Source organism: Salvelinus alpinus, chromosome 6 (genome assembly GCF_045679555.1).
Source record: "Salvelinus alpinus chromosome 6, SLU_Salpinus.1, whole genome shotgun sequence".
In the NCBI taxonomy this organism is placed as follows: Eukaryota; Metazoa; Chordata; class Actinopteri; order Salmoniformes; family Salmonidae; genus Salvelinus; species Salvelinus alpinus.
Window position 1 is genome coordinate 8,332,764 of NC_092091.1, and position 26,793 is coordinate 8,359,556.

Here is a 26,793-nt window from a genome sequence, read left to right on the forward strand (position 1 = left end):
CGAGATAAAGACAGACAGGTGACGAGATAAAGACAGACAGGTGTCGAGATAAAGACAGACAGGTGTCGAGATAAAGACAGACAGGTGTCGAGATATAGACAGACAGGTGAAGAGATAAAGACAGACAGGTGTCGAGATAAAGACAGACAGGTGTCGAGATAAAGACAGACAGGTGACGAGATAAAGACAGACAGGTGACGAGATGAAGACAGACAGGTGTCGAGATAAAGACAGACAGGTGTCGAGATAAAGACAGACAGGTGACGAGATAAAGACAGACAGGTGACGAGATAAAGACAGACAGTTGTTGTTCCTGAGTTGTTCCTGAGTGACACATGTGACACGATTGAAGTCATAGAGCCTTCCCTGAACATCACTGATGGGTTGGCCCTGGAGACAGACCTAACTAATCTAACATCACTGATGGGTTGACCCTGGAGACAGAACTAACTAATCTAACATCACTGATGGGTTGACCCTGGAGACAGAACTAACTAATCTAACATCACTGATGGGTTGACCCTGGAGACAGAACTAACTAATCTAACATCACTGATGGGTTGGCCCTGGAGACAGACCTAACTACTCTAACATCACTGATGAGTTGGCCCTGGAGACAGACCTAACTAATCTAACATCACTGATGGGTTGGCCCTGGAGACAGACCTAACTAATCTAACATCACTGATGGGTTGGCCCTGGAGACAGACCTAACTAATCTAACATCACTGATGGGTTGGCCCTGGAGACAGACCTAACTAATCTAACATCACTGATGGGTTGGCCCTGGAGACAGACCTAACTGACCTGACATCATTGATTGGTTGTCCCCGGAGACAGGCCTAACTAACCTGACATCATTGATTGGTTGTCCCCGGAGACAGGCAGTCCATCTGGCCCAACTTTTCCTCAGTTCCTTCTGAGTTTTCCTCTGAAAGCACAAAGTCAGGAGCATTCAAATACACACACACACACACACACACACACACACACACACACACACACACGCATACACACACACACACACATACACAACTCAATGTATTAGCTCGACAAATGTTTTAACATTTTCAAAAATGAATCATCACATGGACAAACAGATACTCAGTGTGTGTGCGTGTGTGTGTGTGTGTGTGTGTGTGTGTGTGTGTGTGTGTGTGTGTGTGTGTGTGTGTGTGTGTGTGTGTGTGTGTGTGTGTGTGTGTGTGTGTGTGTGTGTGTGTGTGTGTGTGTGTGTGTGTAAATGTCAGTTAACAAGAACAGAGGTGTCCTCCTCAGACAGTAAATAAATACTATGTTTAACTCTGAGAGTGGCTCAGTCGTCTCTCAGTACGCAGAGAAACAGAGGAAAACAACGATATCGCTTCGACCTTTAGAGTCTTTATGGCAGCCATTCATTCACAAACCTTTGACACAGAAGCTCCTTTTCCATCAGATAAACCCAGACACTTGGGTACTGTCTAGTGGGTAGTATGTAGTGGGTAGTGTCTAGTGGGTAGTGTGTAGTGGGTAGTGTCTAGTGGGCAGTGTCTAGTGGGTAGTGTACATACAAAATGGCACCCTATTCCATATACAGTCCACTACTTTTGACGAGATCCACTATATAGGGTGTAGGGTACACGGTATAGGGTGTAGGGTACATGGTACAGGGAATAGAATGTAGGGTACAACATCTTTGCAGAAAGCCAGCTACTTTTCTATCTATGGGCCCATACATGACCCCACTTCCTCATGGGGGTATCTACTGCCTACCTAAACCATGCAGCAGAGAAGATAAGTCAAAAATCAGGAAGAGATCCACACACACCATTGAGACATAGGCGTTGTCCCAAATTACACCCTATTCCCTATATAGTGCACTACTTTTGACCAGAGCAGCAGACTACTGTCTTTACCTCATGCAGGCAGAACTTTGCTTCAAACACTTTCTTCTTCAAAAGTTCAAACAGGTTCTCTGTAAGATTGGACAGATGAGGAGGGGAACATTAGGAGAGGTCCAGTGTGTGTGTGTGTGTGTGTGAGAAAGAGAGAGAAAGATAAATAAAGACAGAGAGAGAGAGACAGAGAGAGAGACAGAGACAGCGAGAGAGACAGAGAAAGAGAGACAGAGAGAGAGAGAAAGAGAGAAAGAGCGCAAGAGAGGGAGAGAGGGAGAGAGAGGGAGAGAGGGAGAGAGAGACAGAGACAGCGAGAGAGACAGAGAAAGAAAGAAGAGAGAAAGAGCACAAGAGAGGGAGAGAGAGAGAGAGACAGAGAGACAGAGAGAGCGAGACAGAGAGAGGGAGTGAGATCGAGAAAAAGAGAGAGACAGAGAGAGAGACAGAGAGGGAGGACTGGTGTGGTTGAGGGCAGAGCACTACTCACCTCCTGTATTAAGGAAGACATGACTCAGGATAAAGTGAACAATGCGGATCCTGAAATAAAGAAGACATTTTAACATGGCTGACAGGACTGAGTATCTGTTTATGATTCATTTTAAGAAGTTAACATGTTTGTCATGCTAATCCGTTGAGTCATCAGACCGTGCGAGCGTGTGTGTCTCTCTGCATACGTGTGTGCATAACTTACCTGGTGGAAAGAGGGACACTTCCCTGCTGTTCACTCCAGTTGCAGGCATCAGACACCTTCAGTAGATACCTGTACTTCTCAAACACTTCATTTGGAGCTTGGATACCGTAGAAGACAACAGTGTCGTCTATAATTTTCTAACACAGAAATACAGTACCAGTCAAAAGATTTGGACACACCAACTCATTCAAGGCTTTTTCTTTATTTTGACTATTTTTCTACATTGTAGAATAATAGTGAAGACATCAAAACTATGAAATAACACATGGAATCATGTAGTAACCAAAAAAGTGTTAAACAAAATGTATATTTGAGATTCTTCAAAGTAGCCACCCAGCTTTGAACACTCTTGGAATTATCTCAAATAGCTTCATGAGGTAGTCACCTGGAATGCATTTCAATTAACAGGTGTGCCTTGTTAAAAGTTAATTTGTGGAATATATTTAGTTACCTCTGCTGCAGATAAGTTCAGTAGAGTTACCTCTGCTGCAGATAAGTTCAGTAGAGTTACCTCTGCTGCAGATAAGTTCAGTAGAGTTACCTCTGCTGCAGATAAGTTCAGTAGAGTTACCTCTGCTGCAGATAAGTTCAGTAGAGTTACCTCTGCTGCAGATAAGTTCAGTAGAGTTACCTCTGCTGCAGATAAGTTCAGTAGAGTTACCTCTGCTGCAGGTAAGTTCAGTAGAGTTACCTCTGCTGCAGATAAGTTCAGTAGAGTTACCTCTGCTGCAGATAAGTTCAGTAGAGTTACCTCTGCTGCAGATAAGTTCAGTAGAGTTACCTCTGCTGCAGGTAAGTTCAGTAGAGTTACCAGCCTCAGAAATCGGCAAGTAACTGCACCTCAGATGGCAGCCCAAATAAATGCTCCACAGAGTTCAAGTTACAGACACATCTCAACATCAACTGTCCAGAGGAGACTGCGTGAATCAGGCCTTCATGGTCAAATTGCTGCAAAGAAATCACTACTAAAGGACATTGGAATTGGAGTAGATTCCAATGCAATACATAAAATAATGTAAATATACAACTTGAAGCAACCACATATTTCGCCATGGAGCACGTTCTGATTAAAAACAAGTTGTTGTTTTGTTTAGAATTTGTTTTTGTTTTTAGGCCTTATCAATAATTAATGTAATCTTGCTTATTGACAATGTTTGGCTAGCCCATGCTCAGCCATAATGCAATTTACAGTAGGCCTAGCCCCTATATCAGTGGGAATTTTATTGAGGCCATGCAATTACTTAGAACAATGTGGACTGCAAAATGGATTTAGCGAAGATAGGTCTACATTTAGTTATTTGGTTTCTGTAAGCCATTTAACAAACTATAACGGACTAACATTGGAATTGGAGTAGATTCCAAGGCAATACAAAAAATAACGTAAATACACAACTTGAAGCAACCACATATTTCGCCATGGAGCACGTTCTGATTGGCCAGTGTGAGGTCAAGCCTCGACACGCCCACAACTTTTTTTTCTCATCAAAACACAACCCTTTCGCGCCAACGCCAGCAAGTGCTCCGATAATTGTGATAGTGAAAATAGCGAAAATATTTCTGACACACCCCTGAACCTATAGTGCTACCGCCTGTGCTTAGATTATCATTGTGTTAGGTTTGTTAAAATAGAGGACTGAGCCTTAGATTATCATTGTGTTAGGTTTGTTAAAATAGAGGCCTGAGCCTTAGATTATCATTGTGTTAGGTTTGTTAAAATAGAGGCCTGAGCCTTAGATTATCATTGTCATCCTACCGACGGAAACGCTATCTTGATATGCTATCTTGCTATGCTATCTTGCTACCGATAGCCATCTACCCGGCCTGCTGTCTGGATCGCCGTGACCCCAACCAACCTCTACTCACTGGACCCTTATTGATCACTCGATTAAGCATGCCTCTCCTTAATGTAAATATGCCTTGTCCATTGTTGTTCTGGTTAGTGTTTATTGGCTTATTTCACTGTAGAACCTCTAGCCCTGCTCACTATACCATATCCAACCTCTCAGTTCCACCACCCACATATGCGATGACATCACCTGGTTTCAATGATGTTTCTAGAGACAATATCTCTCTCATCATCACTCAATACCTAGGTTTACCTCCACTGTATTCACATCCTACCATACCTTTGTCTGTACATTATTCCTTTAAGCTATTTTATCGCCCCCAGAAACTTCCTTTTACTCTCTGCTCTAGAAGTCCTAGACGACCAATTCTCATAGCTTTTAGCCGTACCCTTATCCTACTCCTCCTCTGTTCCTCTGGTGATGTAGAGGTGAATCCAGGCCCTGCAGTACCTAGCTCCACTCCTATTCCCCAGGCGCTCTCTTTTGATGACTTCTGTAACCGTAATAGCCTTGGCTTCATGCATGTTAACATTAGAAGCCTCCTCCCTAAGTTTGTTTTGTTCACTGCTTTAGCACACTCCGCCAACCCTGATGTTTTAGCCGTGTCTGAATCCTGGCTTAGAAAGACCACCAAAAATTCTGACATTTTCATCCCCAACTACAAGATTTTCAGACAAGATAGAACGGCCAAAGGGGGCGGTGTTGCAATCTACTGCAAAGATTGCCTGCAGAGTTCTGTTTTACTATCCAGGTCTGTTCCCAAACAATTTGAACTTCTACTTTTAAAAATCCACCTCTCTAAAAACAAGTCTCTCACCGTTGCCGCCTGCTATAGACCACCCTCTGCCCCCAGCTGTGCTCTGGACACTATATGTGAACTGATTGCCCCCCATCTATCTTCAGAGCTCGTGCTGCTAGGCGACCTAAATTTGAACATGCTCAACACCCCAGCCACCCTACAATCTAAGCTTGATGCCCTCAATCTCACACAAATTATCAATGAACGTACCAGGTACCACCCCAATTCCGTAAACACGGGTACCCTCATAGATATCATCCTAACAAACTTGCCCTCCAAATACACCTCTGCTGTTTTCAACCAAGATCTCAGCGATCACTGCCTCATTGCCTGCATCCGTAATGGGTCAGCGGTCAAACGACCTCCACTCATCACTGTCAAACGCTCCCTGAAACACTTCAGCGAGCAGGCCTTTCTAATCGACCTGGCCGAGGTATCCTGGAAGGATATTGATCTCATCCCGTCAGTAGAGGATGCCTGGTCATTTTTTTTTTAAATGCCTTCCTCACCATCTTGAATAAGCATGCCCCTTTCAAGAAATTTAGAACCAGGAACAGATATAGCCCTTGGTTCTCTCCTGACCTGACTGCCCTTAACCAACAGAAAAACATCCTATGGCGTTCTGCATTAGCATCGAACAGCCCCCGTGATATGCAACTTTTCAGGGAAGCCAGAAACCAATATACACAGGCAGTTAGAAAAGCCAAGGCTAGCTTTTTCAAGCAGAAATTTGCTTCCTGCAACACAAATTCAAAAAAGTTCTGGGACACTGTAAAGTCCATGGAGAATAAGAACACCTCCTCCCAGCTTCCAACTGCTCTGAAGATAGGAAACACTGTCACCACCGACAAATCCACTATAATTGAGAATTTCAATAAGCATTTTTCTACGGCTGGCCATGCTTTCCACCTGGCTACCCCTACCCCGGACAACAGCACTGCCCTCCCCTCTGCTACTCGCCCAAGCCTTCCCCATTTCTCTTTCTCCCAAATACAGTCAGCTGATGTTCTAAAAGAGCTGCAAAATCTGGACCCTTACAAATCAGCCGGGCTAGATAATCTGGACCCTTTCTTTCTAAAACTACAGTATCTGCTGAAATTGTTGCCACCCCTATTACCAGCCTCTTCAACCTCTCTTTCGTGTCGTCTGAGATTCCCAAAGATTGGAAAGCAGCTGCGGTTATCCCCCTCTTCAAAGGGGGGGACACTCTTGACCCTAACAGCTACAGACCTATATCTATCCTACCCTGCCTTTCTAAGGTCTTCGAAAGCCAAGTCAACAAACAGATTACCGACCATTTCGAATCCCACCATACCTTCTCCGCTATGCAATCTGGTTTCAGAGCTGGTCATGGGTGCACCTCAGCCACGCTCAAGGTCATAAACGATATCTTAACCGCCATCGATAGGAAACAATACTGTGCAGCCGTATTCATTGACCTGGCCAAGGCTTTTGACTCTGTCAATCACCACATCCTCATCGGCAGACTCGACAGCCTTGGTTTCTCTAATGATTGCCTCGCCTGGTTCACCAACTACTTCTCTGATCGAGTTCAGTGTGTCAAATCGGAGGGTCTGTTGTCCGGGCCTCTGGCAGTCTCTATGGGGGTGCCACAGGGTTCAATTCTTGGACCGACTCTCTTCTCTGTATACATCAATGATGTCGCTCTTGCTGCTGGTGATTCTCTGATCCACCTCTACGCAGACGACACTATTCTGTATACTTCTGGCCCTTCTTTTGACACTGTGTTAACAACCCTCCAGGCGAGCTTCAATGCCATACAACTCTCCTTCCGTGGCCTCCAATTGCTCTTAAATACAAGTAAAACTAAATGCATGCTCTTCAACCGATCGCTGCCTGCACCTGCCCGCCTGTCCAACATCACTACTCTGGACGGCTCTGACTTAGAATATGTGGACAACTACAAATACCTAGGTGTCTGGTTAGACTGTAAACTCTCCTTCCAGACTCACATCAAACATCTCCAATCCAAAGTTAAATCTAGAATTGGCTTCCTATTCCGCAACAAAGCATCCTTTACTCATGCTGCCAAACATACCCTTGTAAAACTGACCATCCTACCAATCCTCGACTTCGGTGATGTCATTTACAAAATAGCCTCCAAAACCCTACTCAATAAATTGGATGCAGTCTATCACAGTGCCATCCGTTTTGTCACCAAAGCCTCATATACTACCCACCACTGCGACCTGTACACTCTCGTTGGCTGGCCCTCGCTCCATACTCGTCGCCAAACCCACTGGTTCCAGGTCATCTACAAGACCCTGCTAGGTAAAGTCCCCCCTTATCTCAGCTCGCTGGTCACCATAGCAGCACCTACCTGTAGCACGCGCTCCAGCAGGTATATCTCTCTAGTCACCCCCAAAACCAATTCTTCCTTTGGACGCCTCTCCTTCCAGTTCTCTGCTGCCAATGACTGGAACGAACTACAAAAATCTCTGAAACTGGAAACACTTATCTCCCTCACTAGCTTTAAGCACCAGCTGTCAGAGCAGCTCATAGATTACTGCACCTGTACATAGCCCATCTATAATTTAGCCCAAACTACCTCTTTACCTACTGTATTTATTTATTTATTTTGCTCCTTTGCACCCCATTATTTCTGTCTCTACTTTGCGCTTTCTTCCACTGCAAACCAACCATTCCAGTGTTTTTAGTTTTTATTTTACTTGCTGTGTTGTATTTACTTCGCCACCATGGCCTTTTTTTATATTTTTATTTATTTATACATATATTTGTTTGCCTTCACCTCCCTTATCTCACCTCACTTGCTCACATTGTATATAGACTTATTTTTTCACTGTATTATTGACTATATGTTTGTTTTACTCCATGTGTAACTATGTGTTGTTGTATGTGTCGAACTGCTTTGCTTTATCTTGGCCAGGTCGCAATTGTAAATGAGAACGTGTTCTCAATTTGCCTACCTGGTTAAATAAAGGTTAAATAAAAAAATAAATAAAAAAATTGTGTTAGGTTTGTTAAAATAGAGGCCTGAGCCTTAGATTATCATTGTGTTAGGTTTGTTAAAATAGAGGCCTGAGCCTTAGATTATCATTGTGTTAGGTTTGTTAAAATAGAGGCCTGAGCCTTAGATTATCATTGTGTTAGGTTTGTTAAAATAGAGGTCTGAGCCTTAGATTATCATTGTGTTAGGTTTGTTAAAATAGAGGCCTGAGCCTTAGATTATCATTGTGTTACGTTTGTTAAAATAGAGGCCTGAGCCTTTATAATGTCTTATAACAAAGCTAAGATAATTGACTAGGAAATAATGAGCAGGTAAACTCATCTTAGTTTAAGCCCACACAGACATGATTATACTTAAATTTGGTTTTAAAAACTCTTATAAAGATAATATGTATTTTACAAGAACAACAAAAGGACGGTAAACTAGCCTTGGCTTAATAACAATATAACTCTACAGCTTGTTAAACTGGTAATATAACTCTACAGCTTGTTAAACTGGTAATATAACTCTACAGCTTGTTAAACTGGTAATATAACTCTACAGCTTGTTAAACTGGTAATATAACTCACTGTTATCTTCAAGTTCTTCATCTTTAGTTTCTCGATAAAGGCCTCTTGCATCTTGAAGGTATCTTTCTCCGGATCATCCACTGTCTTAGCGACCAGGACATAGTCGTATGACACTGGAGTATGCTTGAGGAGGAAAAATTAACAAGATAGTGTAGACTTGAGTGATTTGATGGATCCAATCCTGAACATAAAGATGAAAATCAAGCAATAACTGAATCTATGACATGATGATTATATAGAGTAACTGATGTATCCCAGAGCATTCGGAAAGTACTCAGACCCCTTTTTCCACATTTTATTACGTTACAGCCTTGTTCAAAAATTGATTTAAAAAAAATAATAATCCTCATCAATCTACACGCAATATCCAATGATGACAAAGCAAAAACTGTTTTTCCATCAAATCTATTAAAAATAAATTAAAAACAGAAATATCTTATTTACATAAGTATTCAGACCCTTTGCTATGAGACTCGAAATTTAGCTCAGGTGCATCCTGTTTCCATTGATCATCCTTGAGATGTTTCTACAACTTGATTGGAGTCCACCTCAATTGATTGGACATGACTTGGAAAGGCACCCACCTGTGTATATAAGGTCCCACAGTTGACAGTGCACATCAGAGCAAAACCCAAGCCATGAAGTTGAAGGAATTGTCCGTGGAGCTCCGAGACAGGATTGTGTCGAGACAAACATCTGGGGAAGGGTACCAAAAAATGTCTGCATCATTGAAGGTCCCCAAGAACACAGTAGACTCCATCATTCTTAAATGGAAGAAGTTTGGAACCACCAAGAATCTTCCTAGAGCTGGCCGCCCGGCCAAACTGAGCAATCGGTGAAGAAGGGCCTTGAACAGGGAGGTGACCAAGGACCAAATGGTCACTCTGATAGAGCTCCAGAGTTCTTCTATGGAGATGGGAGAACCTAACAAAAGGAGAACCTTCTCTGCAGCACTCCACCAATCAGGCCTATATGATAGAGTGGCAAGACGGAAGCCACTCCTCAGTAAAAGGCATGACAGCCAGCTTGGAGTTTGCCAAAAGGCACCTAAAGGACTCTCAGACCATGAGAAACAATATTCTCTGGTCTGATGAAACCAAGACTGAACTCTTTGGCCTGAATGCCAAGCGTCACATCTGGAGGAAGCCTGGCACCATCCCTACAGTGAAGCATGGCGGTGGCAGCATCATGCTGTGGGGATGTTTTTCAGCGGCAGGGACTGGGAGACCAATCAGGATGGAGGGAAAGATGAAAAGAGCAAAGTACAGAGAGATCCTTTTTTTTTTTTATTTTTTTTTTTAATTTTTATCCCCTTTTCTCCCCAATTTTTTGTGGTATCCAATCGCTAGTAATTACTATCTTGTCTCATCGCTACAACTCCCGTACGGGCTCGGGAGAGACGAAGGTCGAAAGTCATGCGTCCTCCGAAGCACAACCCAACCTAGCCGCACTGCTTCTTAACACAGCGCGCCTCCAACCCGGAAGCCAGCCGCACCAATGTGTCGGAGGAAACACCGTGCACCCGCCCCCTCGGTTAGCGCGCACTGCGCCCGGCCCGCCACAGGAGTCGCTGGAGCGCGATGAGACAAGGATATCCCTACCGGCCAAACCCTCCCTAACCCGGACGACGCTAAGCCAATTGTGCGTCGCCCCACGGACCTCCCGGTCGCGGCCGGCTGCGACAGAGCCTGGGCGCGAACCCAGACTCTGGTGGCGCAGCATAGCACTGCGATGCAGTGCTCTAGACCACTGCGCCACCCGGGAGGCCCACAGAGAGATCCTTGATAAAAACCTGCTCCAGAGCGCTCAGGACCTCAGACTGGGGTGACGGTTCACCTTCCAACAGGACAACGACCCCTAAGTACACAGCCAAGACAACACAGGAGTGGCTTCGGGACAAGTCTCCGAATGTCCTTGAGTGGCCCAGCCAGAGCTCGGACTTGAACCCGATTGAACATCTCTGGAGAGACCTGAAAATAGCTGTGCAGTGACGCTCTCCATCCAAACTGACAGAGATTGAGAGGATCTGCAGAGAAGAATGGGAGTAACTCACCAAATACAGGTGTGCCAAGCTTGTAGAGTCATATCCAAAAGTCTCGAGGCTGTAATCACTGACAAAGGTGCTTCAACAAAGTACTGAGTAAAGGGTCTGAATACTTATGTAAATGTAATATTTAAAAAAATATATTCTTAATAAATTTGCTAAAATCCCAGAAAAACTTGTTTTTGCTTTGTCATTATGGGGTATTGTGATGTCATTATGGGGTATTGTGTGTAGATTGATGAGGAATCTTTTTTTTATATCCATTTTAGAATAAGTCAAAATGTGAAAGAAGTTAAGTGGTCTGAATACTTTACGAATGCACTGTATGACTGTCCATAGACTATTAACAACTACCAGCAATGCACTGTAAAGCTGTTTTACATACAGTAATACAGTGAAACAGGCCTGTGTTTCATCAGTCATCTCTTACCACTGAGGGAAGTAGTGGGGATGTCTCAGGACTATCAAAATGGTACCCGTTCTCCTTCACCACTCCAATCATCTCCAGGAGTTCGATGCTGGCCTAAAACATGATGAGAACGCAGGACACAGCAAGGTGAGTATTCACATCTTCTTTAATCAGATGGCTCCGAGACAGCAATCAGATGAGCGTTTCTCAAACTAGGGGTCGCGGCCCCTTGTGGGGTCGCCTGATTTGAAAATGAGGTCGCAGAAGAAGTCGGAAGTTTACATACACTTAGGTTGGAGACATTAAAACACGTTTTTCAACCACTCCACAAATTTCTTGTTAACAAACTATAGTTTTGTCAAGTCGGTTAGGACATCTACTTTGTGCGTGACACAGGTAATTTTTCCAACAATTGTTTACAGACAGATTATTTCACTGTATTACAATTCCAGTGGGCCAGAAGTTTACATACACTAAGTTGACGGTGCCTTTAAACAGCTTGGAAAATTCCAGAAAAGGATGTCATGGCTTTAGAAACTTCTGATAGGCTAATTGACATCATTTGAGTCAATTGGAGGTGTACCTGTGGATGTATTTCAAGGCCTACCTTCAAACTCAGTGCCTCTTTGCTTGACATCATGGGAAAATCAAAAGAAATCAGCCAAGACCTCAGAAAAAAAATTGCAGACCTCCACAAGTCTGGTTCATCCTTGGGAGCAATTTCCAAACGCCTGAAGGTACCACGTTCATCTGTACAAACAATAGTACGCAATTATAAACACCATGGGACCACACAGCCGTCATACCGCTCAGGAAGGAGACGCGTTCTGTCTCCTAGAGGTGAACGTACTTTGGTGCATAAAGTGCAAATCAATCCCAGAACAGCAAAGGACCATGTGAAGATGCTGGAGGAAACAGGTACAAAAGTATCTATATCCACAGTAAAACGAGTCCAATATCGACATAACCTGAAAGGCCGCTCAGCAAGGAAGAAGCCACTGCTCCAAAACCGCCATAAAAAAGACAGACTACGGTTTGCAACTGCACATGGGGACAAAGATCGTACTTTTTGGAGAAATGTCCTCTGGTCTGATGAAACAAAAATAGAACTGTTTGGCCATAATGACCATCGTTATGTTTGGAGGAAAAAGGGGGAGGCTTGCAAGCCGAAGAACACCATCCCAACCGTGAAGCATGGGGGTGGCAGCATCATGTTGTGGGGGTGCTTTGCTGCAGGAGGGACTGGTGCATTTCACAAAATAGATGGCATCATGAGGGAGGACAATTATGTGGATATATTGAATATATTGAAGCAACATCTCAAGACATCAGTCAGGAAGGTAAAGCTTGCTCGCAAATGGATCTTCCAAATGGACAATGACCCCAAGCATACTTCCAAAGTTCTGGCAAAATGTGGCAAAATGGCTTAAGGACAACAAAGTCAAGATATTGGAGTGGCCATCACAAAGCCCTGACCTCAATCCTATAGAAAATTTGTGGGCAGAACTGAAAAAGTGTGTGCGAGCAAGGAGGCCTACAAACCTGACTCAGATACACCAGCTCTGTCTGGAGGAATGGGCCAAAATTCACCAAACTTATTGTGGGAAGCTTGTGGAAGGCTACCCGAAACGTTTGACCCAAGTTAAACAATTTAAAGGCAATGCCACCAAATACAAATTGAGTGTATGTAAACTTCTGACCCACTGGGAATGTGATGAAAGAAATAAAAGCTGAAATAAATCATTCTCTCTGCTATTATTCTGACATTTCACATTCTTAAAATAAAGTGGTGATCCTAACTGACCTAAGACAGGGAATTTTTACTAGGATTAAAGGTCAGAATTTGTGAAAAAACAGAGTTTAACTGTATTTGGCTAAGGTGTATGTAAACTTCCGACTTCAACTGTCTGTATAATAACAAATACATATATACTGTATATTATAATGTCGTCTTTATATCTCAAAATCATTGTGATGTGTTTCATCTTAAAAATCTAACTGAAAATTATTCAAATCTAAAAGATAAAATTCATCCTTAGATCCTGGAAAATGGCCGCTTGATCGTTTCACCTGAATCATTCACACGTTGAACGGCTAGGCCTGTTACGCTATGAAACCGCACGCTATTGCAGAGACTTTTATATTCCCGGCGGAAATTGATGTGCTGAAAATAATGTGTGGGGAGGGAGAGGAACAGAAACTCACATCAATACCTTTGTCAGATAACACTGTTAATAAACGAAGAATTTACTGCCCCTACTGAACGACTCAAAAACTCCCCCAGTTTATGCTTTCCAAATGGACGTTAGCTGTGAGGGCCGCGAGCATTGACTTCTGTTTGCTATAAAGAGTGTTTCTACGGCAACAGTGGTGCAACGATACGATCCAGTCAGTCTTCCTAGTACTTAGTTCATGCTGAGAGTAACCTAATAACCTAAACGCAGTGTTTTATTTCTCATGTGTTAGTAGAAAAATATATACAGTACCAGTCAAAAGATTGGACACACCTACTCATTCAAGGTTTTTCTTTATTTTAAACTATTTTCTACATTATAGAATAATAGTGAAGACATCAAAACTATGAAATAACACATATGGAATCATGTAGTAACCAAAACAGTGTTATACAAATCCAAATATATTTAATATTTGAGATTCTTCAAAGTAGCCACCCTTTGCCTTGATGACAGCTTTGCACACTCTTGGCATTTTCTCAACCAGCTTCATGAGGTTGTCACCTGGAATGTATTTCAATTAACATGGGTGCCTTGTTAAAAGTTTATTTCCTTTTTAATAATGCGTTTGATCCAATCAGTTGTGTTGTGACAAGTTAGAGGTGGTATACAGAAGATAGCCCTATTTGGTAAAAGACCACGTCAATATTATGGCAAGAACAGCTCAAATAAGCAAAGAGAAACGACAGTCCACCATTACTTTAAGACATGAAGGTCAGTCAATACGAAAAATGTAAAGAACTTTGAAAGTGTCTTCAAGTGCAGTCGCACAAACCATCAAGAGCTATGATGAAACTGGCTCTCATGAAGTCCGCCACAGGAAAGGAAGACCCAGAGTTACCTCTGCTGCAGAGGATAAGTTCATTAGAGTTAATGAAGTTTTCATAGTTTTTGATGTCTTCACTATTATTCTACAATGTAGAAAATAGTTTTTAAAAATCAAGAAAAACCATTGAATGAGTTGGTGTGTCCAAACTTTTGACTGGTACTGTAGTTCATAGTTTTATCTAATTAAAGATATTACACGTTGCCTCATAAACCTGAGACACACCCACACAAACAACAACTTCTCTTGAGCCCCTGAAGACGCCAGAAGATGTGAATTGTATGTTGAAAAAACAACAAATTCCAGGCACTCCTTTTTTTGTGTGACGTAATTTAAAAAGCGACGATTCACTATATGCCTGTCAGCCTTCAAGTTCGGGGGATAACAGATACGTATCTGTCATTAGAATAGAACAGAATTATAATAGACATTTCCTACAGTCCGCAGAGAACAGCTCATCGGGCCGCAAGTTATCATAAAATACGGGTATATGACCAGTGTATTGTAGCACATGTTGAGAGAAAGCGCATGGGCCCACTTATGTCAATGTGTAGCCTAAACCTAGCTATGCAACGCAAATAAAACAAGTGGAATTATGCAATATTTGATCATGTAGCCTATGCAATCAAGGTCAATCACATGATCATATTCCACTGCCCATTCATCTATTTCTTCCTAATCCATGAAATGAATCAATTTACCCACTATGTGAAAGACCACCACAAATATATACTCAACAGTAAGGAATTAAAACGTAGGCCTATGACGATAATTTGTTAATGTATAGTTAGTTAGTTACAGTATGTTTGCTAAACGGATACTCAAACAGCTTGTTGACATGCATGTGGATCCCCGTGTAATCAGCCGTCTATTATAATAACAATAGTTTCATCTACCTGTCTCCTGTGCCGCGACATGACAGCTGAATAGGTGTTCAATACAGAGAGAGCTCTCCTCTTTAGGTGTCCGACGACCAAACCACACAGCGCGCTCAAAGGACGATTTTTTTTTTTTAATTCAACATTTCAAAAATAGCATTCGGTGCACCTGTCAAACCACTTCTTCCGTACTTTCCACCGCGTTCGTTTCTCGGGCTCAGGAATGTAAAAGCGACTTTACCTGTTGCACAGTGATGTCACTAGGTGCTTTTTACTACTCTCTCTGCTGACGACCTTTGGAATCGGGATGTGTTGTGGTTGGGAATAACAGCAGAAATATATGCTAGCATACTACTTGGTTGGTTAAGCGGAGTTTGCGTTATTATGTGTAAATCATTAATTTAATAGTTATTAAATCTGGGCATCAAGAAATTGGAAATCTCAGAATGATTGTGTACAGTACCTACTGACATCTGACAGGTGGCGGCAGTGTACACATTTTAATGGACCGCAGCGCAATTGCCAGGAGAGAAGACGCTGAAATACACGGAACTAAAATATAAACGCGACATATAAAATGTTGGTCTCATGTTTCATGATCTCAATAAAAAAAGCTATTCTCTTGAATGTTGTGCTCAAATTTGTTTACACACTGCTTTGCTTTATCTTGGCCAGGTCGCAGTTGTAAATGAGAACTTGTTCTCAACTAGCCTACCTGGTTAAATAAAGGTGAAATAAATGTAATTAAAAAAAAAAAAACATCCCTGTTAGTGAGCATTTCTCATTTGCCAAGATAATCCATCCACCTGACAGCTGTGGCATATCAATAAGCTGATTAAACAGCATGATCATTACACAGATCCAACTTGTGCTGGGGACAATAAAAGGCCACTCTAAAATGTGCGGTTTTGTCACACAACACAATGCCACAGATGTCTCAAATTTGACAGAGCGTGTAATTGGCATGCTGACTGCAGGAATGTCTACCAGAGCTGTTGCCAGAGAATGTAATGTTCATTTCTCTACCAAAAGCTGCCTCCAATGTCATTTTAGAGAATTTGGCAGTACGTCAACCGGCCTCACAACCGCAGACCACGTGTAACCACGCCAACCCAGGACCTCCACATCCGTCTTCTTCACCTGTGGAATCGTCTGAGGGGGGTGGGAGGGGTGTTGAGGACTATTTCTGTCTGTAATAAAGCCATTTTGTGGGGGAAAACGCATTCTGATTGGCTGGGCCTTGCTCCCAAGTGGGTGGGTCTGTGCCCTCCAAGGCCCAGCCATTGCTGCACCCCTGTACACATGTGAAATCCATAGATTAGGGCATAATGATTTAATTTCAATTGACTGATTTCCTTATATGAACTGTAACTCAGTAAAATATTTGAAATTGTTGCATATTGAGTTAAAATTTTTATTCAGTATAAATATTTTTTGCAGCACTTCGTAGCAATGATTTGGGTCAATTATTTCATTCATTTACATTTACATTTAAGTCATTTAGCAGACGCTCTTATCCAGAGCGACTTACAAATTGGTGCATTCACCTTATGATATCCAGTGGAACAACCACTTTACAATAGTGCATCTAACTCTTTTAAGGGGGGGGGTTAGAGGGATTACTTTATCCTATCCTAGGTATTCCTTAAAGAGGTGGGGTTTCAGGTGTCTCCGGAAGGTGGTGATTGACTCCGCTGACCTGGCGTCGTGAGGGAGTTTGTTCCACCATTGGGGTGCCAGAGCAGCGAACAGTTTTGACTGGGCTGAGCGGGAACTGTACTTCCCGCTCATTCAATAATAACAACTGCTTTAAATATTTAACCTCCCCCCAATTTTTTTTTTATCTAAGATGAATTTCTCATGGCGAATTAGGGGCGCTTTCGTTGGCCCTGACACCGATGTGGTGTATTAGGGAAAACGACTTAAACCAGGGTCCCTGTGACTGTCGTGCCCCAATACTGTTATATTAAGAGATCTGAATATCTTGCCAAAATACAGGAGCTGTTTAGATTTCTACATACACTGTATGTTACAATTCAGACATTGACCCAATTAGATTTTCTTTGAACCTAGACGTTTACCTAATCAGAAGGCATACATGTATATACAGTGGGGAGAACAAGTATTTGATACACTGCCGATTTTGCAGGTTTTCCTACTTACAAAGCATGTAGAGGTCTGTAAGTTTTATCATAGGTACACTTCAACTGTGAGAGACGGAATCTAAAACAAAAATCCAGAAAATCACATTGTATGATTTTTAAGTAATTAATTTGCATTTTATTGCATGACATAAGTATTTGATCACCTACCAACCAGTAAGAATTCCGGCTCTCACAGACCTGTTAGTTTTTCTTTAAGAAGCCCTCCTGTTCTCCACTCATTACCTGTATTAACTGCACCTGTTTGAACTCGTTACCTGTATAAAAGACACCTGTCCACACACTCAATCAAACAGACTCCAACCTCTCCACAATGGCCAAAACCAGAGAGCTGTGTAAGGACATCAGGGATAAAATTGTAGACCTGCACAAGGCTGGGATGGGCTACAGGACAATAGGCAAGCAGCTTGGTGAGAAGGCAACAACTGTTGGCGCAATTATTAGAAAATGGAAGAAGTTCAAGATGATGGTCAATCACCCTCGGTCTGGGGCTCCATGCAAGATCTCACTTCGTGGGGCATCAATGATCATGAGGAAGGTGAGGGATCAGCCCAGAACTACACGGCAGGACCTGGTCAATGACCTGAAGAGAGCTGGGACCACAGTCTCAAAGAAAACCATTAGTAACACACTACGCCGTCATGGATTAAAATCCTGCAGCGCACGCAAGGTTCCCCTGCTCAAGCCAGCGCATGTCCAGGCCCGTCTGAAGTTTGCAAATGACCATCTGGATGATCCAGAGGAGGAATAGGAGAAGGTCATGTGGTCTGATGAGACAAAAATAGAGCTTTTTGGTCTAAACTCCACTCGCCGTGTTTGGAGGAAGAAGAAGGATGAGTAAAACCCCAAGAACACCATCCCAACCGTGAAGCATGGAGGTGGAAACATCATTCTTTGGGGATGCTTTTCTGCAAAGGGGACAGGACGACTGCACCGTATTGAGGGGAGGATGGATGGGGCCATGTATCGCGAGATCTTGGCCAACAACCTCCTTCCCTCAGTAAGAGCATTGAAGATGGGTCGTGGCTGGGTCTTCCAGCATGACAACGACCCAAAACACACAGCCAGGGCAACTAAGGAGTGGCTCCGTAAGAAGCATCTCAAGGTCCTGGAGTGGCCTAGCCAGTCTCCAGACCTGAACCGAATAGAAAATCTTTGGAGGGAGCTGAAAGTCTGTATTGCCCAGCGACAGCCCCGAAACCTGAAGGATCTGGAGAAGGTCTGTATGGAGGAGTGGGCCAAAATCCCTGCTGCAGTGTGTGCAAACCTGGTCAAGAACTACAGGAAACGTATGATCTCTGTAATTGCAAACAAAGGTTTCTGTACCAAATATTAAGTTCTGCTTTTCTGATGTATCAAATACTTATGTCATGCAATAAAATGCAAATTAATTACTTAAAAATCATACAATATGATTTTCTGGATTTTTGTTTTAGATTCCGTCTCTCACAGTTGAAGTGTACCTATGATAAAACTTACAGACCTCTACATGCTTTGTAAGTAGGAAAACCTGCAAAATCGGCAGTGTATCAAATACTTGTTCTCCCCACTGTATATATACACTATGAAGTGGTATGTCCTCTTCTCTTTGACCCTCTTTAATCCCAAACTGGGTCTGAGTGGGACCAACCAATGTCCTGTTACTACAGAGGACAAGACGCCTGTCTACAGTCCTCACCATTCATTTGGACTTCCCAAGCCCTCCCAAATACAGTATCTGTAGAGGTAGAGGTAACAGCAATACACAGCCAAACCAAGACCTCCCCCCCCCCCCCCCCCCCCCCCCCCCCCACACACACACACACACACACACACACACACACACACACACACACACACACACACACACACACACACAGTCACACACACACACCCATGTCCAAACACACACAGTCACACACACACACACACACACACACACACACACACACACACACACACACACACACACACACACACACACACACACACACACACACAGTCACACACACACACCCATGTCCAAACACACACAGCCACACCCACACCCACACCCACACACACAGTCACCCAGTGTGTGTGTGTGTGTGTGTGTGTGTGTGTGTGTGTGTGTGTGTGTGTGTGTGTGTGTGTGTGTGTGTGTGTGTGTGTGTGTGTGTGTGTGTGTGTGTGTGTGTGTGTGTGTGTGTGTGTGTGTGTGTGTGTGTGTGTGTGTGTGTGTGTGTGTGTGTGTGTGTGTGTTGGGTTTGGATTGAGGGGGAGCTCTCTCTCAAGGCAGAGGAGGATGGTTTATAATGGGGATATTAAATACCTCACTAGATCAGCAGAGATGACTTGTTGTAGTTACTGCTGTAACTTCACATCCAAAACAACAGCAGGCTATTTTAGATTTGTTGAGATGACCTGTATAATTTGTCCTTACTTTCATGTTGCTAAGCAACATAGTACCATACAATAGGTGCATAGCCTAGGCCCTATCCCTGTTGCCAAGGACAACACATCTAGCTTCCAAATGGGCTCATTGTCCTCCATTTATTCCAACCCTTTACGGGGACCAAAACATCCCTGCTTTCAATTTAAACACGTCTGTTTCTTTTTCATTATAGAGTTCAACAGCGAAGCTAGTGAAACTCTATTGTATTTGCTGCCGTTCTTTATGGCGTTCGGAGGAAAATTATATTTCTTCTCAGTCATTATTATTACTCTACCAATTCTGTGAATTTGGGGGGGGGAAAAATACAAATTTCCACAAAATAATAATAATAAATAAATAATAAGGTTTAGGAGGATGTAAAGTAAATGATGGTTAAGGGCCATGTGGGCCACACCCTCTCATGCCATGCCACTCCCTCTCATGCCATGCCACATCCTCTCATGCCATGCCACTCCCTCTCATGCCATGCCACACCCTCTCATGCCATGCCACACCTTCTCATGCCATGCCACACCCTCTCATGCCATGCCACACCCTCTCATGCCATGCCACACCCTCTCATGCCATGCCACACCCTCTCATGCCATGCCACACCCTCTCATGCCATGCCAATTGCCCACATGGCTGGCGATTGAAAATGCAAACTTTAAAAGGTCAAGCCCCTCACCCCCATGTGACCTATAGCCATGAAATTCGGTACATTATGTAGGTCCCTCTCTTCTCATGGTAAACATTTACCTCAGGGAACCATAAGGTCCGTCATGATGGACTTCCACCATTTTGAATTTTGACCGATTTGCACGAAAACTTGATATATGGCATATATCAACCAAGATCTCTCTAAACAATATTTTCCAGACTTGGACCTACACTGAACAAAAATATAAAATGCAAAATACAACAATTTCTACGATTTTACTGAGTTACAGTTATATATAAGGAAGTCAGTGAATTAAAATAAATTCATTAGGCCCTAATCTATGGATTTCACATGACTGGACAGGGGCAACACCCACACACTGGGGAGCCAGGCCCACCCACTGGGGAGACAGGCCAATCAGACTGAGTTTTTCCACACAAAAGGGCTTTATTACAGACAGAAATACTCCTTTCATCAGCTGTCCGGGTAGCTGGTCTCAGACGATCCCTCAGGTAAAGAAGCCAGATGTGGCGGTCCTGGGCTGGCGGGTTACACGTGATCTGCGGTTGTGAGGCCGGTTGGACATACTGCCAAATTCTCTAAAATGACGTTGGAGGCGGCTTATGGTAGAGAAATTAACATTAAATTCTCTGGCAACAGCTCTGGTGGACATTCCTGCAGTCAGCATGCCAATTGCACACTCCCTCAAAAACTTGAGACATCTGTGGCATTGTGTTGTGTGACAAAAATGCACATTTTACAATGGCCTTTTATTGTCCCCAGCACAAGGTGCACGTGTGTAAAGATCATGCTGTTTAATCAGCTTCTTGATTTGCCACACCTGTCAGGTGGATGGATTATCTTGACAAAGGAGAAACGCTCACTAACAGGGATGTCTTTTTTCTTCAGAAATAAGCTGTTTGTACATTTTCTGGGATCTTTTATTTCAGCTCATGAAACATGGGACCAACACTTTACATGTTGCATTTATATTTTTGTTCAGTATAGTCAAAGTAAAAAATACCTCCTCTCCAAGATTAACAACTCAACTCGAACCTGCCTACCCAACAGCAAAATTCCTTGTCATTAATCCGCCAGATCTGATCGCTGCCGCCTTGCTTGACCACTCAGCTAGTTTACAGCTAGGGACTGTTCCTCAAACTCGACAGTAAAGGGCCTTTACAGTAAAGTGGGCTATCCTCAGAGCCTAGTGTCTATACTGTCTTACTCTCATTCCACCTGGTGTCTTCTCAGGATCATCCAGGCCAGAGCTTCCACGATAGCCCCACTATGAGAGGCCCCTATTTCCTGGGTTGGCTTAGCTCAGAATCACCCTTCTTACGACTCAGACCAATGCACTCAGTACCTATAGTTCGGTCTCAGGTTATTTCATACCAGCAACTCAGGTTTCCAATACACTAGTTAACCAGATGCTAAAAAAATCCTCAATCAATCTATTTCAGAAACCGAGAGTAAAACGACATGCACTCGCATGACTCTTTGATGACACGCGGTTTCAGAACAATAAAACAAGTTTATAAAAAATTCCAGAAACAGGCATAAAAAGTCCCAGCTCAATCAACAAATAAATAAATCAATCAATAACACAAATCAATAATCAAACAAGGATTAGATACCTTCAACAATCTTATCTAAAACCCCTATTAGGCTGCCAATGCAGTCTTCTTCTTTTTTTTTAATCTATTACAATTCTATGAGAAGCACAGCATTTAAAAACGAGACAAACGGTCTCTTACCTTCTACAACTATAAACAGTCTTTTGTCGCCCCCCTCAGGATGATCAGTCCTTCAGTTGGTGTTTCAAAACTAACAGCTACTTAAAATGTATATCAACAAGGTAACCTTAAGGATTCCTTCTAGAACTTTACTTTAACATTTTAAGAACAAAACCAAGTATAATCCAAATATATATATATATATATATATATATATATATATATATATATATATATAAATGAGCTAAAAAGCTACAGCCACATTTTTCTTCAACAGACAACAGACGCTTCTAACAAGTCCAAAGACACTCTTCTTCACACAAAAATTCCTGGCTTTTTTATATCCTAATTCTTGTCCTAATAACACCTGCTGCCCAAATGACCTATCTGTGGTCCCAGCACTGCCCCTGTGGTCACTACTCCTCGTCTACCAACACCTGCGGTTTTGCAATTTTGCTGACGCCTCTACAAAAATCTTGCACCTGCATCTGCAAACCCTCTCCTGACTCTTAAAGGGGCTTTTCCAGCCAACCACGAACCACACATTTTCCCTTACCCTAGGCTTTCTAAAACCACAGGCCCCACCCGGGCTCAAGCGAGCCATGACGCACGTAACCCCTAACCCCTCCATGAATGATGCGGGCTCCGATACCAAATGATACGAGCCTCATCTCAAAAGGATCCGAGCCACGTATCACTATGGTTACCTGACTCCTCCTTTTAGGTCTCTCCTAACTAGTCTGACCTGGGGTTATTCAGGGTCAAGCTAACACCCTTAATATACCTCCAGCTAAACATCCTCATCATCACTATTAGGTTTTTATTTTGATTTATTTAACCTTTATTTAACTAAGGCAAGTTAGTTAAGAACAAATTCTTATTTACAATGACGGCCTACCCCGGACCAAACCCGGACGACGCTGGGCCAATTGTGTGCCACCCTATGGGAGGTTACATTTCAACAGTTACCTCTTCAACAGTTACCTCTTCAACAGTTACCTCTTCAACAGTTACCTCTTCAACAGTTACATCTTCAACAGTTACACCTTCAACAGTTACCTCTTCAACAGTTACACCTTCAACAGTTACCTCTTCAACAGTTACACCTTCAACAGTTACCTCTTCAACAGTTACACCTTCAACAGTTACCTCTTCAACAGTTACACCTTCAACAGTTACCTCTTCAACAGTTACCTCTTCAACAGTTACCTCTTCAACAGTTACCTCTTCAACAGTTACATCTTCAACAGTTACCTCTTCAACAGTTACCTCTTCAACAGTTAAATCTTCAACAGTAAAACTTTCAACAGTTACACCTTCAACAGTAAAACCTTCAACAGTTACACCTTCAATAGTAACACCTTCAACAGTCACACCTTCAACAGTTCAATTTTCAACAGTTACATTTTCAACAGTTAAATCTTCAACAGTTACATTTTCAACAGTTACATTTTCAACAGTTACATTTTCAACAGCTACATTTTCAACAGTTACATTTTCAACAGTTAAATCTTCAACAGTTACATTTTCAACAGTTAAATCTTCAACAGTTACATTTTCAACAGTTACATTTTCAACGGTTACATTTTCAACGGTTACATTTTCAACAGTTAAATCTTCAACAGTTAAATCTTCAACAGTTAAATCTTCAACGGTTACATTTTCAACAGTTAAATCTTCAACGGTTACATTTTCAACAGTTACCTCTTCAACAGTAACACCTTCAACATCCCATCATCGTCGTATTATTTCAACATTGTAAAATTTCACTATCAACCTCCTACAGGCCCTAAAGCCTTATGCTCCACACCTGATAGACAAAGTCCAAATGTACTGTACCTTGAAGCAAACAAACATCTCATCCTTCACTATTTTACTATATTACTTAAGTCACCCTTTAACATTCCCCAATGTTTCCAACCTTTAACATTGAACATTGAATTATTATTTTAATAAATTCCAAATCATTTTTTCTTATTTTTCTTATTTTCTAAAGTCAATATCAGTTTTTCTCTCAATGTTCATTCTCCTTTGTGCTCCATGTAGGAGTGTACGGGTAACTTATTCTTGTGTGTGTGTGTGTGTGTGTGTGTGTGTGTGTGTGTGTGTGTGTGTGTGTGTGTGTGTGTGTGTGTGTGTGTGTGTGTGTGTGTGTGTGTGTGTGTGTGTGTGTGTGTGTGTGTGTGTGGGGTCTTCCTATCCATGCTTTCGGTCATTAAAATGAAACAGAGAACTAGGCCTTAGCCTGCCATTCTAACAGTATATAACCGTTCACATGGACGCGGTCTCGCACATAAATGCCTATAAATCAGTCATTCATATATATCAGATATTCGTATTGTAACAAAACTGCTAACACATATTCAAAATACTGTCAAGACTCAACATATGCAAGAACAATTCAGATCGACCACACGGTGGCGCTATAACAGGCACATGTTCATATCTCTTGATCGGTTTGACTCAGAATGATGGGATTTGACACACGATGCTCAGGGATATGAGTCTTAGCAAAGCTGTGAAGTATGCGTCAGTTTGGCCACATGGTGGAGCTGTTGGACGGGAAATAAACATTAATGCAAGCTCATTGGCTCATAGCATCCATATTGTTTGAGCAAAAGTCTTGGAAAATAAAAGATGTGCATCTATAGATGCTATGTACAAAATTTGGTGCCGATCGGTCCAGAGGTTCTGCAGAAAAATATGTTTGAAAGTAGTTAACATCATTGAAAATGGTCCAAAATACATCAAAATCATAATATATTGCATGATCAGTTTGATTTTGTGTTCTGATATATGGCATGCATAGGAAACAGTAGCAAAGTAACTCATCCCAGGGCAATGTGTCCAATTGGTTCTGATAGTGGCACAATGGACCCATAACTGAACCCCGACATTGCTGCTTGCAGCTATATTCTGTCTGTGTTCTTGATACTGTGTAACATCGGTATTTAGGCTTAGGTTAAAACAAGTTCTATGCATAGATAATCCATGGTCCGTTTATTGTTTAGCGTGTGTCAACATCAACAACAGTTTCCAAATAGAAAATATACTTTTAACCTAAGTGCTAATCAGTCGTAGTCTATCCCTCTGCTAAAGGGAGTCATGGCTCTGTTTTTAACCCAGAGGATGGGTCTGAGTTCTATTTTACTGTTCGTTTTACACAAATAATTGTATATTTTCAATTATAAAACTAACTCATATTTCTATGTCAATTTGGTTAAGGGTTGCCCCCCCCCCCCAAAAAAAATTACATTTTGCAGCTTAACATTTTTATCTTAAATGGGGTGACGTCACAGGTGCATAATTGGGACGTCCCAAGGATGACACAGTCTGATTTAGGTTCTGTAAAAGGCGCTGCATGGTCAATCTGACGTCTGCATTGGCCGTGCAGCATTTACGGTGATACGGTGATACGGCCTCTGCAGAAGTCAGAGCATTCATTCTTCTGGCGCTTCACAGAGCAGCTTCGAGCTGTCGTGAAGGAAGTTGTCAAGGAAGTGAGTTTGTGTTTATACAGGACTTCCCGCCCTCAACTGTCATCAACCAATCATGTCAATGAGGAGCTATACCGAGCCCTCCGCATTGTTACAAAATTATTTGAGAGGCACACAGCGATGTGGTACGGAGCTCAATTTGGTCTATGCGTTGTTCCGGAGGCTCTGCAATTGTGTCACACTATCCATACGGCGCCTCCGACCACAATTTAGGTTCAAGCATAAGTTGGCTTTTAGAGAAGGGGGTAGTCGTAGGTAGCTGCATCCCTGGAGTGACTCTTATAATGGGCGTGTCGAGAAAAGTAGGAGACCAGTGCCAATTAGGCTGATTTGTTGTCACTCAAGACTGTTTTGGGGAGGAGGAATGGAGGGGAAAAGAGAGGGGGAGGAGGTCTAAGAGAGAGAGGGAGGGAAGAAGAGGGTGAGCTTGAGTCGGATAAAAATGGTGGAAAAAAGGGAGATGGTTTGTTAAAGAAGAATGGTAGAAAGTGTAAGCTGAAGACAGGAGGAGAAATGGAAGGGAATGAGGGTGAAGTATCAGAGGTGGTAGGTGAGGTGAAGTTATTGGATACCGAGGTAATGCACCGAGGATCAGGAAAAAGATGAGTCTGACAGTAGGAGTGAAGTTTATGGAAAAAGTGCACCTTTTGGCTGATCCATTTGTGGTTTCAAGGTGGGTGAAAAAATAGCTGGGTAATGTCAAGGGTTGCGTCAATCAAATCTGGTATCAGGATAAAATGTGATTCAGAGTCACCGAATATACTTTAAGTATTTTTATTAAACTCAAGCGATAAATGGTAAATGCAATTTTCGTATATACGGGTTCACTGTATCACCTGACTCCTAGTGGTCTAGACTCACTAGCCTATCGGTGGCGCCCAGGCTGGTCCCAGCCCCAAAGCGCTCCAGATGTCCGGCGCTGTTGCTGTGTAGATTACGCTCCCACACCCTAGAAACTGAGGTCAGACAGTTCTGCAACATTGTTGAGCTATTTGCACCTGCATAGAAAACATACTGTTACCGCTCAAGGTTAACCACAGCTTCTCAGCACACTATCTGGGGCAAAATGTTACTTCCAGCACACACACAGACCCCCATTATAGGCCAAGCATATTTTCAATCCTCACAGTAATGTGGAATCGGTGGGGGTAACCAGAAGTGGTCTAGTGATAATTGTTTGTG

General features: G+C 42.6%; 1 protein-coding gene across 1 annotated transcript in view; it reads right to left on the minus strand.

Moving 5' to 3' along the window:
• LOC139578063 (anoctamin-9) overlaps nt 1-15,338 on the minus strand; it is a 40,107-nt gene extending 24,769 nt beyond the window's left edge. The window contains exons 1-7 of the mRNA XM_071405243.1: nt 15,182-15,338; nt 11,247-11,339; nt 8,773-8,895; nt 2,569-2,705; nt 2,365-2,414; nt 1,896-1,954; nt 852-931 (exon numbers count right to left, since the gene is read on the minus strand). Coding sequence (XP_071261344.1) covers nt 852-931; nt 1,896-1,954; nt 2,365-2,414; nt 2,569-2,705; nt 8,773-8,895; nt 11,247-11,339; nt 15,182-15,202 — 563 coding nt within the window. The 5' untranslated portion in view covers nt 15,203-15,338. The remainder of the gene's footprint in view (nt 1-851; nt 932-1,895; nt 1,955-2,364; nt 2,415-2,568; nt 2,706-8,772; nt 8,896-11,246; nt 11,340-15,181) is intronic.
• Between the last annotated feature and the right edge of the window lie 11,455 nt (nt 15,339-26,793).